Genomic DNA, 16522 nt, shown 5'->3' on the forward strand with positions numbered 1-16522 from the left:
TGACCAGGCGGTGGCGCAGTGGATAGAGCTTTGGACTGGGATGCGGAAGGACCCAGGTTCAAGACCCCGAGGTCGCCAGCTTGAGCGCGGGCTCATCTGGTGTGAGCAAAAAGTTCACCAGCTTGGATCCAAGGTCGCTGACTCCAGCAAGGGGTTACTCAATCTGCTGAAGGCCCACGGTCAAGGCACATATGAGAAAGCAATCAATGAACAACTAAGGTATCGCAACGAAAAACTGATAATTGATGCTTCTCATCTCTCTCCGTTCCTGTCTGTCTGTCCCTATCTATTCCTCTCTCTGATTCTCGCGCTGTCTCTGAAATAAATAAATAAATAAATAAATAAATATTAAAAAAAAAAAAAAAGCAAACACAGGGCCTGACCTGTGGTGGTGCAGTGGATAAGGCGTCAACCTGGAATGCTGAGGTCACCAGTTCAAAACCCTGGTCTTGCCTGGTTAAGGCACATATGGGAGTTGATGCTTCCTGCTCCTCCCCCTGTTCTCTCTCTATCTCTCTCTCCCTCTCTCTCTAATAAAAATGAATAAATAAAATCTAAAAAAAAAAAAAAAAAGCAAACACAGGCACTCTCCCGTCAGGAAGCATGTCCACGCCTTTCCCTTTCCCCTTCTCATCTTCTTCCCTCCAGGAGCGTATTTCTTCCCCTCTCTTTCTCCTAAGCTATAAGGGACCCCACAAGGCTTGCAACCAGAGGAGCAGCAGCTCATCCTGGGCTAACACTCTGAACCTGTCTCCAGGGTTCCCTTTCCCCTAACTTTCTTCCTGTATGGCCAATAAATTCCTCCTTTGCTTAAAAAAAAAAAAAAAGAGAGAGAGAAAAACAAGCACACATATACAAAAAAAAAAAAAATTGTAAATGTTTTAGAAAAAAGTATAGCTCAGCCTGACCAGGCAGTGGTGCAGTGGAAAGAGCATAGACCTGGGACACTGAAGACTCAGGTTCAAAACCCCAAGGTTGCCGGCTTGAGCGTGGGCTCACTAGCTTGAGCTCAGGGTTGCTGGCTTGAGTGTGGGATCATAGACATGACTCCATGGTCGCTGCCTTGAGCCCAAAGGTCACTGCCTTGAGCAAGGGGTCACTGGCTTGGCTGGAGCCCTCCACCCTGGTCAAGGCACATATATGAGAAGCTCTCAATGAACAACTAAAATGACACAACTACAAATTGATGCTTCTTACTCTTCTTCCTTTCTCTTTCCCTGTCTCTCTCTCTCTCTCTTTTTAAAAATTAAAAGGAATAAAAAATATATAACTATGAAGCTTGTTTTTCATTTTGTTTTATGTTTTCTTATTTTCTTTTTCTTTTCCAAATGAGAAGAGGGAGAACAGAAAGACAGACTCATGGCCCTGGGTGGTTGGCTCAGTGGTAGAGTGTTGACCCAGCATGTGGAAGTTCCAGGTTCAATTTCAACTCCCAGTCAGGACACACAGAAGAAGTGACCATCGCCTGACCTGTGGTGGCGCAGTGGATAAAGCATCAACCTGGAATGCTGAGGTTGCCGGTTCAATACCCTGCACTTGCCTGGTCTAAGGCACATATGGGAGTTGAAGCTTCCTGCTCCTCCCTCCTTTCTCTCTCTCTCTCTCACTCTCTCTCTCCTCTCTAAAATGAATAAATAAATAAATAATTTTAAAAAAAGAAGAAGAAGTGACCATCTCCTTCTCCACCCCTCTTCCTGCCCCCCCCCTTTTTTTTGTATTTTTTCGAAGCCAGAAATGGGGAGGCAGTCAAACAGACTCCCGCATGCACCCAACCGGGATCCACCCGGCACACCCACCAGGGGGCGATGCTCTGCCCATCCGGGGTGTTGCTCTGTTGCAACCAGAGCCATTCTAGCGCCTGAGGCAGAGGCCACAGAGCCATCCTCAGCGCCTGGGCCATCTTTGCTCCAATGGAGCCTTGGCTGTGGGAGGAGCAGAGAGAGACAGAGAGGAAGGAGAGAGGTAGGGGTGGAGAAGCAGATGGGCGCTTCTCCTGTGTGCCCTGGCCGGGAATCGAACCGGGGACTCCTGCACGCCAGGCCGATGCTCTACCACTGAACCAACCGGCCAGGGCCTTCTCTGCCCCTTTTTTTTTTTTTCTCTCTCTCTCTATTCCCCTCCCACAGCCATGCCTCTATTGCTTCAAGAGCATCAGCCCCAGGTGTTGAGGATGGCTTGGTGGAGCCTCTGCCTCAGGCACTAACAATAGCTTGGTTGTGAGTGTGACCCCAGATGGAGAGAGCATCAGCCCCAGACAGGGGTTGCTGGGTAGATTTCAGTTGGGCACATGTGGGAGTTTGTCTATTGCCCCTCCTCTCACTTAAAAAAAAAAAGACAAACTCCCACATGTGCCCCAAGGGAAATCCACCCAGCAAGGAGAGTGGGGGGACAGGAAGGGATGGAAAAACAGATAGGCGCTTCTCCTGTATGCCCTGACTGGGAATCAAACCTGGGACATCCATATGTCGGGCTGGCACCCTACCACTGAGCCAACAAGCCAGGGCCTATAGTTTTTCATGAAAACAAGTTTTTAATTTTAATGCCAAATCTATCGTGTTTTTGTTTTGTTTTGTTTTGTTTTGTTTGTTTTTTGGGTTTTTTTAGTGACAGAGAGAGGGACAGATAGGGACAGACAGACAGGAAGGGAGAGAGATGAGAAGCATCAATTCTTCATTGCGGCACCTTAGTTGTTCATTGATTGCTTTCTCGTATGTGCCTTGACCAGGGGGCTACAGCAGAGTGAGTGACCCCTTGCTCAAGCCAGCGACCTTGGGCTCAAGCTAGTGAGCTTTTCTCAAACTAGATGAGCCTACACTCAAGTCAGCAACCTTGGCGTTTCAAACCTGGGTTCTTCACGTCTCAGTCCAACACTTTTTCCACTGAGCCACTGCTTGGTCAGGCTATCAATCTTTTATAATTCAAATATTCTCTTTCACCCCCCCCCCTATTTAAAAATATTTATTTTGGCCCTGGCCAGTTGGCTCAGTGGTAGAGCATCAGCCTGGCATGTGGAAGTCCTGGATTCAATTCCCAGTCAGGGCACACAGGAGAAGCGCCCATCTGCTTCTCCACCCTTCCCCCTCTTGCTTCTCTCTCTCTCTTTCTCTCTTTCTCTCTCTCTTTCTCTTTTCCCCTTCCCTCCTGCAGCCACAGCTCAATTGGAGCAAGATGGCCCCAGGTGCTGAGGATGGCTCCACAGTTTCCGCCTCAGACACTAAGAAGAGCTCAGTTGCAGAGCAACAGAGCGACGCCCCAGATGGGCAGAACATCACCACCCTAGTGGGCATGCTGGGTGGATGCCAGTCGGGGCACATGCTGGAGTCTGTCTCTGCCTCCCCTCCTCTCACTGAAAAAAAAACCAACTTCTTTTATGCCCCATCCCCTAAACCCATGCCCATTTCTCTGTTCTCCCTCACAGCCATGTGGGGAAGAGCTATTTATCTTGTGTCTGCCCTGTCTTTGCTCCATTCCCTCCCCAACCTCAAACCTCCCCACTTGTCAACCACCAAGTGGACATCTCTGCCCTGTCAGCAGGCAGCGGAGCAGACTGTTCCTCCTTCTGGAAACCTGGACTGCTCACACCAGCCTGGTTTTCTCCCACATCACACCACTGCATCTTTCCCATCTTCTTTTTCCCTCCACATCTCCTCTTAGAATTCCCACCAGGTCCATGACTTTAAATGCATCTGCATGCTCCCAGATATACATTTCCAGCCCTGATCAAGATATCCAATGGCTTATTTGATATATCCACATGGATGCCCAGTAGGTAGGATGAACATATAACTTATTACCCAAACACAATAGCTTGTGTTTTTTGCACAATGGCAAAAAATAAATGCAATTAATTAAGCTGGACTCACAGATATAACTCAAATGCTCCTGGCATAGGCTCCCCCTATATTCGTGTGGCATTTAAAATGGAAATTTCACCTGACCGGTGGTTGCACAGTGGATAGAGCCTCAACTTAGAGTGCTGAGGTCGCCAGTCTGAAACCCCGGGCTTGCCTGGTCAAGGCACATACCAGAAGCAACTACTATGAGTTGATGCTTCCCATTCTTCACCCCCCTAAAATCAATAAATAAAATCTTTTTTTTAATTTTTATTTATTTTTTTACTACAGAAACAGAGAGAGTCAGAGAGAGGGATAGATAGGGACAGACAGACAAACAGAGAGAAATGAGAAGAATCAATCATTAGTTTTTCGTTGTGCATTGCAACACCTTAGTTGTTCATTGATTGCTTTCTCATATGTGTCTTGATCTTGGGCCTTCAGCAGATCGAGCAACCCCTTGCTCAAGCCAGCGACCTTGGGTGCAAGCTGGTGAGCTTTGCTTAAACCAGATGAGCCCGCACTCAAGCTGGCGACCTCGGGGTCTCGAACCTGGGTCCTCTGCATCCCAGCCCGATGCTCTATCCACTGCACCATTGCCTGGTCAGGCTAAATAAAATCTTTTAAATGGAACTCTCCAGTCAATCCTAAAGTCTGTCCCTCACTCTGATTCTCACTCAAAACCATCTCACTCAAAATAAAACTCCAGGAATTTGAACAATAAACCACACTATCACCCTTCCCTCATCTCACACACAGTCTATCCACAGATTCTATAATGTCTACCTGCAAAACATATCTGAGTTCTGACCACTTTCCTGCACAGCCAGCACCCTGGGCCAAGCCACCTGTGTCTATTGCCTGGTGACCAGTCTCCCTACTCTTGCATTTGTCCCCCTCTAATCTATTCTCCACATAGCAGCCAAGTGAGCCTTCTAAAGCTTAAATCAAACCATGGCACCCCTCAATTAAAAGCCTTCCATGCCTGACCAGGCAGTGGCGCAGTGCATAGAGCGTCGGACTGGGATGCGGAGGACCCAGGTCCAAGACTGACGTCGCCAGTTTGAGCGTGAGTTCAAATGGTTTGAGCAAAAAGCTCACCAGCTTGGGCCCAAGGTCGCTGGCTCGAGCAAGGGGTTATTCAGTCTGCTGAAGGCCTGCAGTCAAGGCACATGTGAGAAAGCAATCAATAAACAACTAAAGTGTCGCAACAAAAAACTGATAATTGATGCTTCTCATCTCTCTCCATTCCTGTCTGTCCCTATCTATTCCTCTCTCTGACTCTCTGACTCTCTGTCTCTGTACAAAATAAATAAACTTTAAAAAAAAATAAAAGTCTACCACAGCGAATGAATTATTGCCATCCACAATAACAGATGAAATTCACAAACATGAGGTTGAACAAAAGAAGCAAGACACAAGAGAGCATGGACTATATGATTCCTTTATATAACATTCAAAACCAGGAAAAATAAATCTGTTATTAAAGGCCAGGAGAGTGAGCCCTGGCCGGGTAGCTCAGTTGGTTAGAGCATTGTCCCAATACACCAAAGTTTGATCTCCAGTCAGGGCACATACAAGAATCAACCAATGAATACATAAATAAGTGGAACAGCAAATCTGTGTTTCCCCCTCTCTCCCTCCCTCTAAAAAAAATAAAATCATGCCCTGGCCAGTTAGCTCAGTTGGTTAGAACATCGTCCCGAAGCACAGAGTTTGCCGGTTCAATCCGTTGTCCGGGCACATACAGGAACAGATTGATGTTCCTGTCTCTTTCTCTCTCTCTCGCTCTCTCTTCCTTCCTCTCTCTCTAAAATCAATAAATAAACATTTTTAAAAAATAAAATAAAAGCAATAGAAGTCAGGAGAGTGAGTACTGTTTCTTTTTTTTAATTTTTATTTATTTTTTATTTATTCAATTTTTTAGAGAGGAGAGGGAGAGAGAGAGAGAGAAGAGAGAGAGAGAGAGGAGAGACAGAGAGAGAGAAGGAGGAGGAGCTGGAAGCATCAACTCCCATATGTGCCTTGACCAGGCAAGCCCAGGGTTTCGAACTGGCGACCTCAGCATTTCCAGGTCAACGCTTTATCCACTGCACCACCACAGGTCAGGCGAGTGCTGTTTCTTGATCTGTGTGTTGGTTGCAACAGGGCTATTTGGTTCATGAAAAAATCATTACGCTGTACAGTTATGATTTGTGTACTTTGCATACTATATTTCAATACCAAATGTTCACTTTATTGTCTAGAACACTCGACCATCAGATTTAGGTTTCAGGGGTAGTGACTTTGTCTGCTTGTTTGTTGCTGCATCCCCAGTGTGGGGTGGGCTACTGGGCACACAGGAGGTGCTTGATAAGGATGCAATTAGCCCTGGCTGAGTAGCTCAGTTAGAATATTGCCCCAGCATGCCAAAGTTACGGTTCAATCCCCGGTCAGGGTACATAACAAGAAGCAACCAATAAATGTATAAATAAGTGGAACAACAAATCAATGTTTCTCTTGCTCTCTCCAATCAATCAATCAATCCATTTTTAAAGGATGCCATTAAAGCAACCAGACCAGCTGGAGGGAGAACCCAGGAGGCAATGGTAGTGACCTTCCAATTGATGACTAGATTCAAACCATAACTAGAGTCAAAATGGAGAGAAGGAGGCTCTGGCTGGTGGCTCAAGTAGATAGAACATCAGCCCAGTGTACGGACATCCCAGGTTCGATTCCCAGTCAGGGCACACAGGAGTAGCGACCATCTGCTTCTCTCACTCTCCCTATCCCCCTTCTCTCCCTCTTCCCCTCCCATAGGCTCAATTGATTTGAGTGTGGCCCCGGGCAGGCACTGAGGATAGCTTGGTTGGTCCAAGCATGTCAGCCTCAGGCATTAAAAATTGCTCGGTACTCCAGAGCATTGGCCCCAGACAGGTTGCCAGGTGGATCCTAGTCAGTGCATATGCGGGAGCCTGCCTCACTATCTCTCCTCCTCTCACCTAAAAAAAGGGAGGGGGGAGAATGAAGAGAAAGAGAGAGATAAAAAAGACTTAGGAGGTAAAGTTAAAGTGGTGGGCTGCCTGACCTGTGGTGGCGCAGTGGATAAAGTGTCGACCTGGAAATGCTGAGGTCGCCAGTTCGAAACCCTGGGCTTGCCTGGTCAAGGCACATATGGGAGTTGATGCTTCCAGCTCCTCCCCCCCTTCTCTCTCTCTGTCTCTCTCTGTCTCTCCCTCTCCTCTCTAAAATGAATAAATTAAAAAAAATAAATAAAGTGGTGGGCTTGCTGATTTAATTTTCTGATTACTTCTTACCTCTTCTAAGATTAAAACCAGTCTTTACAATGGCCCTAAATCCCTATGCGATCTGTCCTTACTTCCTCTCTGACCCCTTCCTCCTGCTTCCCCCTCTCTCCTCCACTCGAGCCCCACAGCTGTCCTGCTCATCCTGAATCTTCCACCTGTGCTTCCAACTCAGGCACTTGCTGGTCCTCTGCCCAGGACCCTCTCCCAGATTCCCATGGTGCCCTCACCTCCTTCAAGTCTCAACTCCCTGCTTTATTTTTTTTTAAGATTTTATTTATTTATTCGTTTTAGAGAGGAGAGAGAGAGAGAGAGAGAGAGAGAGAGAGAGAGAGAGAGAAAGAGAGAGAGAGAGAAGAGAGGAGCAGGAAGCATCAACTCCCACATGTGCCCTGACCAGGCAAGCCCAGAGTTTTGAACCAGCGACCTCAGCGCTCCAGGTCGATGCTTTATCCACTGCGCCACCACAGGTCAGGCTCCCTGCTTTATTTTTTATTATAGCTCTCATCACTCTCTGACATTCCATACATTTCGCTTGTTCATTTATTACCTATCCTTCCACACTGTTGTCTGTGAGAAGCAGGATTCCATCCCTTACTTTTAATCACTGCCCATCAGGGCTGCAAGTAACTGCTGCCGCATGGACACTCTGCATTCACAAACAAGGGCCCACCCACATGGACACCCATGCTTCCGTAGCCCCGGGCCAAAGTGTTCCCAACCACTTCCCCCAAATCCTCAGGCGCTGACGGCCTCCAGCTGGAGCCGGCTCCCCGGCTGGCGGGCGCCAGCTCCTGGCAGAGGGGCCAGCATGTAATTAGAAACTTCTCCAGCTCCCTAATTGCCGGTTCTTCTCCCAAACCAGGAGGCTGGTGCTATTCTGAGCAGCCCCTGTTGCCAGCTGCCTGGGGCCTGTAGAGAGGAACAGGCTGAGAGCAGAGCCAGGTTGGCATGGAGGTGGCCCTGGAGAGGACTAGAGAGGTCAGAGGGGACTGCTGCATGGTGGAGAAGGGCTGGCGAGCGGCCAGAGACCAAACGTGGCACAGAGAGGGCTGCTGTGTCTCAGGGCCCAGCCTCTCAGAGTCCAGTCTGCTCTGTGGCCTCCTCCCCGCCTTCCTCCAGCCCCCCTGCTCCCACCCAAGCCCAGAACAGTGACTTCAAAGCAGCCCATTCATTCTTTATTCAGGTAGCATAAAAATCACTACAAAAACTTTACAAAAGAGCGGTAAGGAGCTAATGCCACCCCCCTCAGCCCCTGAGACCCCAGGTAGAGGAGGGAAAGGACCGAGGAAGGAAAAAGAGTCCTGGCAGTGCCGATCGCTAAGGACCAGCAGGGCACTGAGGTGACAGGGTATGGGGAGGGGGTGGAGACTGGGGGGCCTTGGGCAGGTGATGGCAGAGGCAGTGGTGGGATGCTCGACCTCCACCCACAGAGCAGGACAAAGCTGACCCACAGTGTTTAACCGCAGGCACTGCTCTGCCCCTGAGCCACGCCCAGGGCCTACCCCCCTCTCCCCAGCCAGGGCATCCAATCCTTCCTATCCCCCCCCTTCTAGTAAACAAACGTGAGGTACCCCAGCCAACTTAAGGCATAACTCACCTACCTTCCTGATAAAACTGGGTCCACAGCTGCCCCTCCTCTCTGCCCACTCACCCCAAACTCCCTAAGAGGAGACAGAGAGAATAGTTCCTCTCCTCCCCCAAGTTGCATACCCGGATTCCCCCCACCCTAATCCCAGAAAGTTGTTTGGAAAGAGTCACATGAATTGAGAGGCTGGTCCAGGCAGGGACTCAGGATGTTGGAGCCCACAGCCCCTCACTTGGGGCTGCTAGGCTGGGGGTAATCCTCCTCTGAGGGGGGCTCCAGTTTCAAGTCAGGGCAGAAGGGCTTGTCTCTGCAGGGGAAGTCTTTCTGGTTCTGAAAGGAGTCCCTGTTGTCAGGGGAGTCCTGCTGCTCCTTGTACTCCCGCTGTGCACCAGGGTTGGGGTTCCTCACACTGCCCACAAAGAGGGGCAGGCTCGTGGTGTCCTCGAGGATGAAGAAGAGGAACGGGCGGTTCACACTGAAGAAGGACAGGGACATGCGGGACATGGCAGAGCTGGTTGCCGCAGCCGCCTCCACACCAGCCTCATTGAGATCCATCGTGGACTGATGCTGTACACTGGATACCACCAAGCCCTGGTCGGAGATCCCACGCAGGTCTGGGTCCTGAAATAGCTCCTGTAGGCCTGCCCAGGGCAAGAGATGGCTGGTCAGAGCAGCCTTCCACCCCACAGGCTGCCTAGACCTGCCTGGGAGAGTGTCCGGGATCCTGGTCAGGGAACCCACAGATCCCTGGCTAACTCCGTTTTAACCTTCAAGTATCACATTAAAGGCTACGTCCTCCAGGAAACCTTCCTTATCCCATGCTCCGAAGTCCAGGCAGGTGCTTTTTCAATGTTCTCCCAGGTTGAACAGAGGTGAAGCCGTCTGTCTTATCACCTAGGCTGAACTGTAAGTACGGGTTCCTCATCTGCCCACTCCATTAGACTGAGCTCTTTGTACACAGAGTGCCTAGCACGATGCCCCTTTCAGGAGAGCTGGCAACGCTTATGAACCACCCCTGGCTCTCCACCCAAGATTCTTTGCAGTGCTTGCTGCCTTAGGCAGAGCAGATTGGCATTCCCTGGGCCACCAAGTACACCCCAGGACAGGGGACCAAGGGGCTTACATCAAATCCTCTCACCTTTTTGAGTCTCAGAAAAGCCCAAGACATAAGGCTAGCTTTGTCTCAGACCCGCTGCCCACTGGGGGCTTCCTCCTCATCCACCCTGCCCAGCCTCCTTACCCAGCTGGCTGAGGATGGCCACCAGGTCCAGCTGATATTTCAGATGCAGCTTAGGCAGCCGGACCTTGGTGGGCCTCTCCCGCAACAAAGGCTGATGCAGGATGTCCCAGCTCAGGTTGGCCAGTACATGGGACACATTCCACCCAAAGTAGGTGGGCACAATGACCACGAAGCTCATGTTGTTCTTAAAAGGGAAATGAGCCACCTACAGACAAAGGAAGGAGACAATATGAGGACCAGAAAGCACCCAGACCTAGGTGAGGTCTGGACTAGCATGTGCTTCTGAGACCAGTGGACTGGTGGGGGTCCAGTCCATCCTTCTTAGGTATGATCTCAGCCTTCCTTAGTCTCCAATTCCTCACCTGTGAAGTGGAGTAACACTACCTGCCCACACTGCAGGTTGACATGTGACCAAAAGAGATAACTTTTAAAGCTGCTAGAAGAATGTCCGCACATAGGCTGTGCTCATCAGTACCTGGTGTTTTTCTCTCTCTTCATCTGTTACTACCTGTTAGCACTGTGCCTTGGGGTGAAAAATCCCATGTTCCCTCTCAGTTTCTCTGTGTATACAATGGGCTTGGGTTGTTGGTTTTCAAACTTCCCTAGGCTCTGCAGAGCAGCTGCTGCAGAGGGTGGTACTCTCTCCACCCCTCTCACCTTCAACAGTGACTTTGTCTAGCCCTATATATTTAATGTGACTTGGGGTAAGATTTTATGTGAATGGGGTTTCTGCAGCTAAAGAAATATGAAAAATGCCTGACCAGGTGGTGGAGCAGTGGATAGAGCATCGGATTGGGACACAGAGGACCCAGGTTCAAAACCCCTAGGTTAACGTCTTGAATGCGAGCTCACCAACTTGAGCACAGGGTCACTGGCTTGAGTGTGGGATCATAGACATGACGTCATGGACTCTGGCTTGAGCCCAAGGTTGCTCACTTGAGCAAAGGGTCACTCGCTCGGCTATAGCCTCCTCCCATCAAGACACATATCAGAGAGCAATCAATGAACAACTAAGGTGCTGCAAGGAAGAATTGATGCTTCTCATCTCCCTCCCTTCCTGTCTGTCTGTCCCCTATCTGTCCCTCTCTCTGTCTCTCTCTATTTCTATCCCCCCCAAAAAAGAAAGAAAAGAAAGAAATATGAAAACCACTGGACTTGATGGTCTCTTACAGCTTAGACTCCTGAGCTCTTAGCAGGCCCAGAAGGTAGGACCCCTACCAGGGGAGAAGTACCAGCATCTGGCTGCCTTCGCCCACCTGCAGAGTGCCTGAGAACAGGAAGGTCAGAGAGAACAAGTTGGGGACACAAAGGTGAAGGAAGAGTGTGCAGGACCTAGCCTGGAGGGAAGGAGCATCAGGAAGAAAACTGGTGGGTGATAAACCAGACCGTCCTTTCAGGGCGGACTGGAGAGAAGCCAGGACGCTGCCGAGGGCCTGCCTCGTCCACAGCCCCCCTCCAGATGCCTGCAGAAGCAGATGTGGTCTGTGTCATGCTGGCCTTGTGAAACTACCCAACACTGCCATCTCAGCCCCAGGCACCAGCTCTTCTGGCCCAGGGATCAGTGCCTTTGCCACAAGGACGGTATTTAGGCTTGAAGCAAGGGAGTCCACACCTGAGATAGCTTGGCATAGCAGTCTATCCAATCAGAATGGTATATCAGGATGCTGACAGATACATCCCAGTCAGATCCCCTCTTGTAAGGAGCACTGTGTGAGAGCTCAGGTCGCATCTCCCAGGCTTCGGGGTGCTGAGGCGCTGAGTGTCTCCATGGCTGCTGGGGTGCCCCACAACCCATGCAATAAACCTTGTAATACACCTCCATAACCAGAGATCAGCTTGGTCTCAACCCAGTGCTGCCTCCTCAAAAAATGCTCCTGACCACTCTATCTGAAATACCTTCCCCTGTCACTAATAGATCACCTGTTAAAATTTTTTTCTTCACAGCACTTATCACAAACTGAAATGATCCTGTTAATTTTTGTGTGCTTATATAGTGTGTGTCTTCCCACCTGAGCACAGGGATATGTGCTCCCCTTGTGTTCCACTAATCCTCAGCACGGAGAACAGCAAGTGCCCAACATCGTTCTGTTGAATATGTGAACCTCGAAGAGCCTGGAGCCTCAGTCCCCATGGGTGGGTGCACAGTGAGTCATTTCAGAGCCATGCGCCCCAGAGACATGACGACAAGAAAGGTGGGGGCACACCTCCCACCCGTGCCTGCTCCATAACCTGCCTACTCTCTTCCCCACCTCCCAGCACCCAGGCCTGGCCTGGGCAATCAAGGTGACCTGTATCTCAGGCTGCTCCAGCAAGAACCAGCGCAGAGGGTACGTGTGGGCTTGCATCATGTCCACCGGTACTGTGAAATGCTCATCCAGGTGGAAAGTTTCTCTCTGGGTGAGGCTGGGGTCGAACTTGCTCTTCCAGAAACCTGCATCCAGCAGAGGGCAGGGGCCATATAGATTGAGACCAGGGTGGGTTCCCTACCACCAGCCTCTTCCCCATCCCACCCAGAGCCCATTCAAGGGACGAAAGGTGGGGGCTGAGACCCCAGAGGGGGCCAGTTGACACCCAGTTGATATGAGGTCTCATTTCTGTAGCATTTTAAAAATCTGGGCATGTGGCCCTGGCCGGTTGGCTCAGCGGTAGAGCATCGGCCTGGCGTGCGGGGGACCCGGGTTCGATTCCCGGCCAGGGCACATAGGAGAAGCACCCATTTGCTTCTCCACCCCACCCCCCTCCTTCCTCTCTGTCTCTCTCTTCCCCTCCCGCAGCCAAGGCTCCATTGGAGCAAAGATGGCCCGGGCGCTGGGGATGGCTCCTTGGCCGCTGCCCCAGGTGCTAGAGTGGCTCTGGTCGCAGCAGAGCGACGCCCCGGAGGGGCAGAGCATCGCCCCCTGGTGGGCAGAGCGTCGCCCCTGGTGGGCGTGCTGGGTGGATCCCGGTCGGGCGCATGCGGGAGTCTGTCTGACTGTCTCTCCCCATTTCCAGCTTCAGAAAAAAAAAAAAAAAAAAAAAAATCTGGGCATGTGTTTTCCCCATGCCCTACCGTCCTCTGAGAAACCTCCCCTCTGGTCTTTTCAGACTCAGTTTCCTTCTAGGGTACTCTCTCCACAAAAGCCCAGTCCAGTTCCTGAGCTCCCTCCCTGCCATACCGTTAACTGTCTCCTACCCTCCCCAAGCCACAATCCAGAGAGCTCCCTGTCTCCTAGCTCAGCCCTGAGGAGGAAGAGGGGCCCTCAGAACAAAGGCTGCATAGCCAGGTCAGCCTACAGGACAGAGGTAGAAGCTGCGGGGGGGGGGGGGCAGGGGGGGTGCTGAGAAGAGGAGCATACCCTGGAAATGGATGGCATTGAGGAGGAGCAGCACTGTGTCGTCTGACAGCTCCGAGAGGAAATTCTCAATCTTCCCCTCCGTGGCCTCCTTCACCCATTCGTTGATGTTCGCCAAGTCATCCCCCTTCCTTCCCATCAGGTTCATGGCCTTTGCACCAAAGAGGTGTTCTGATTGTTTCAGGAAGTCCTCTTTGATGGGAAATCCTACACAGAAGGGGCCACAGGCTGTTCCTGGGACTCAAGCTCCACAGCCTCCGATGATCCAACTGGCTACCCGATCCAAGCTCGCCTCCCTCACCCTGTCCACCCCAGGGCACTACCTAGGGAGCTCCCTATGACCGGCACCTACCTTTCCGCAGGTACATTCTGGCAGCCATTCGGAATGCCCCAGGGCCCAGGTCCTGGCAGAGGCGGCTCAGCAGATGGGGAAGGCAGGGCTCTGAGTCTGCGTGCAGCACCTGCTGCAGCCTCTGTAGCGTTTGGTTCTGAGCACCTGAAGGGGACCGCACCGGCTGTGGCTCAGGCTGGGGTTCTTTCCCACCACCGCTGCCCACCCAGCCCCTCTTGAGGACCCACGGTGAGCATGCCCTGGGACCACGCACTCTCCTCGTGTTCACTGAACTGGTCTGAGTGACAGGACTCCCAGGCTCTACTTTCATCTCTGCTGCTGACAGTCTGGGTGACCGTGCCTCATGAAAATTGTCATCCCTTTCTGGACTTTAGTTTCCCACAATGAGACCCTCCAGTCCAATGGAGACATTGTAGCTATCAAACATTTGCAGAAAAGTCACCAGAAGCAGATCCCTAGGCCCAATCCCTGGGAATCTGATTCACAGAGATGTGAGGTGAACCCAGGAATCTGCATTTTTACCAAATGTCCAGGTGACCCCAGAGGAGGAGTAACTCTGAAGTAATGAGCTCCTCCTGGCCACTTGGCTCTGCTGGTCTAGACAGGTGCTGCCACAGTACCTAGTGCCAGGTGAGACAGTGCCAGGGCCACACTCAGAGGTGACAGGATGAGGTTGGGGCTGGTGGACCTTTGGGCCACCAGGGAGAATAGGTCTGTGGTGAAGGCCATCATGGCCTTGGCCAGCCTCTGGGTCTGCTCTGGGGTTGGGGCCTCTTTGCAGTCTTCTGTGGCCTTCTTCAGGGCAGTCTGGCCACCAGGATCCTGCAGGGATATATCAGGGGTCAGTGGGATCCAGGAGTCAAGATCTTTATAGCCTCTGTGCCTGGGGGCAGCAAGACTTTGTCTCAGTTCTGATACATCATTCTTGGGACTGGATCCCTTCCTCTGGTCCCTCTCACCCTCTACCTTCAGGCCTCAGCCTCAAGGCCACGCCCCCAGTTTCACTACCCCGTGCTGATTGGTCCCCTCCCTCAGGCCCCGCCCACTCTTTCCCAGCCCCACCTGGTTGTACCTGGTTGCCCAACTTGAGGAAGCTAAGTGGGGACAGCTTCTCCTGGCTAGGTCCAATCATTATCTGAAGAAAGGAAGAAGCAGATGAAAGGGGACCCTTCCCAGAGGTTCCCCACCCTGTACACGCCACAGGCGAGACCCCTCCGGGCCTTCTTCCTGTCAAGTCCCCTCGCTTCCCAGTACCTGCTGGTCCAAAGACGCGATGGCATTCGCTGGAGAGAACTGTTGAAAAAAGGATGAGAGGAAGGGAAACCCCCTCAGAGCCAAACCTTCCCTACAGGCAGCCCTTCACATCTTCCCCCTCAGACCTCTGGCCTCTCCCCTCCCCACCTCCCCTCCCCACCCAGACCCAGACTACTGCCCAGGCCTCACCACCGAGCAGGGGCCTTGCAGGCAGGACAAGCTGAGCACCAGGAGCCCCCGGAGCAGCGCCATGTTCCTGTGTGCGACAGGAAGCCTTGGTTCCCAAATGGCCCCACACACACTGTCACCTGTTATCTGACTGGCTACCTGAGGCCAAGCCCCCATACCCACTATGAAGTCCTACCCACGTAATCACTGGCTGGCAAAGTCCTGAACCATCACCCCTGAGGGGGCAACTCCAGCTACAGCACCCCCCCCCAGAACACTTGGCAGTGGCTCTCAGCTCTGAGGAGTGGAATTTCGCCCCTGAATGGTTTCCCCCTTTGTGTTTTCTGGCATTTTCACATTCCGCGCACTGAGAATGTTTTTGGCTCATAGGGGGGAAATATTATCAAAACAAAACAAAAATATCCTCCTTCTTCAAGGCCTAGCATTGTGTGTCAGACCTGGATTTGAATCCAGACTCTGACTCTTGCCAGAGGACCTTGTACATCTCCCTTAACCCCTCTGGGCTTCTTATCTTGTAAAATTGTGGCTCAAGTCTCTACCTCCTCCCATGGGTATTGTGAGGACCAAAATAAGACAGTCTTTGTGAACCCTGAGTACAGTGCCTGGCACTCGGTAATGGCTGTTGTCAACCTAGCCCAGGCCCCTCTCCTGAGAACCCTGCCCTGAACTGGGGCTCCCACCCTAGATCTATCCATCTGGCACACCCAGCTAGTGTGGTCTTGCCCACGAGTGGACAGGCTGGCGAGGTCCTGAGGTCTCAGCAGTGGGGGTGGAGTGACCCCAAGAGCCACCATGTTGACCCAGCAGCAGAACCCAAGGAATGACTCTGGTCAGTGCCACCTTTGGACTTATGAGAACCACTCGGCCCCAGGCTGTTTCTGGGAAGCCAGGCAGGCAGGGAGGGATGGACAGGTTTAGGTCTAGCCTCAGAGCAGGTCTCACAAACTCCGCCCCCACCACAGGGCCAGTCCTTCTGGAGGCTCTTTCTATCAGTCCTGGCCTCACCCCCGTCACACACAGGACACTTAGCCAGGGTTCTAATCCCCAACCTGGGATTTTGAATCTTCCTGGCAAGAAAAGACCCAGAAGTTTTTCAAGTCCCAGAGAAACTTCCTCTGGACTGCCCTCCCCCCCCCACCCACCTTGCCCCCTCATCAGCCCCAGAAGGCTGTAAAACAACAGGCCTCCTGAATAAATTCAGCCTAGACCCCCTCGCCAAGTGGGCAGGCAGCTCCTACCTCCTCCCCTGCCCGGGAAGCAGGCTGAGTTCTCCCTCCCCACGTACCTCTGCGGGCGCCTCTGCTGCACACAATCCCTCCGGCCGGCCGCACTTAGGCCCTCCGCACGCTCTGCCCGGGCTCCAGCCAGCCCAGCTAAGCCTTCCCCTCCCACCGGGACCTTTGCTCTCAACCAACCTCCGTTCAGATTGCTTTCTCCTCTGGTAAATATT

General features: G+C 51.8%; 1 protein-coding gene across 1 annotated transcript in view; it reads right to left on the reverse strand.

Moving 5' to 3' along the window:
• Positions 1-8273: 8273 nt before the first annotated feature.
• Positions 8274-16522, reverse strand: part of SERPINF2 (serpin family F member 2) — a 222795-nt gene continuing 214546 nt past the window's right edge. The window contains exons 2-11 of the mRNA XM_066263077.1: positions 16358-16396; positions 15073-15139; positions 14884-14922; positions 14702-14764; positions 14250-14451; positions 13630-13773; positions 13281-13484; positions 12234-12376; positions 9946-10150; positions 8274-9346 (exon numbers count right to left, since the gene is read on the reverse strand). Coding sequence (XP_066119174.1) covers positions 8934-9346; positions 9946-10150; positions 12234-12376; positions 13281-13484; positions 13630-13773; positions 14250-14451; positions 14702-14764; positions 14884-14922; positions 15073-15135 — 1476 coding nt within the window. The 5' untranslated portion in view covers positions 15136-15139; positions 16358-16396 and the 3' untranslated portion in view covers positions 8274-8933. The remainder of the gene's footprint in view (positions 9347-9945; positions 10151-12233; positions 12377-13280; positions 13485-13629; positions 13774-14249; positions 14452-14701; positions 14765-14883; positions 14923-15072; positions 15140-16357; positions 16397-16522) is intronic.

The sequence above is a fragment of the Saccopteryx bilineata genome, chromosome 2 (assembly GCF_036850765.1).
Source record: "Saccopteryx bilineata isolate mSacBil1 chromosome 2, mSacBil1_pri_phased_curated, whole genome shotgun sequence".
Lineage (NCBI taxonomy): Eukaryota > Metazoa > Chordata > Mammalia > Chiroptera > Emballonuridae > Saccopteryx > Saccopteryx bilineata.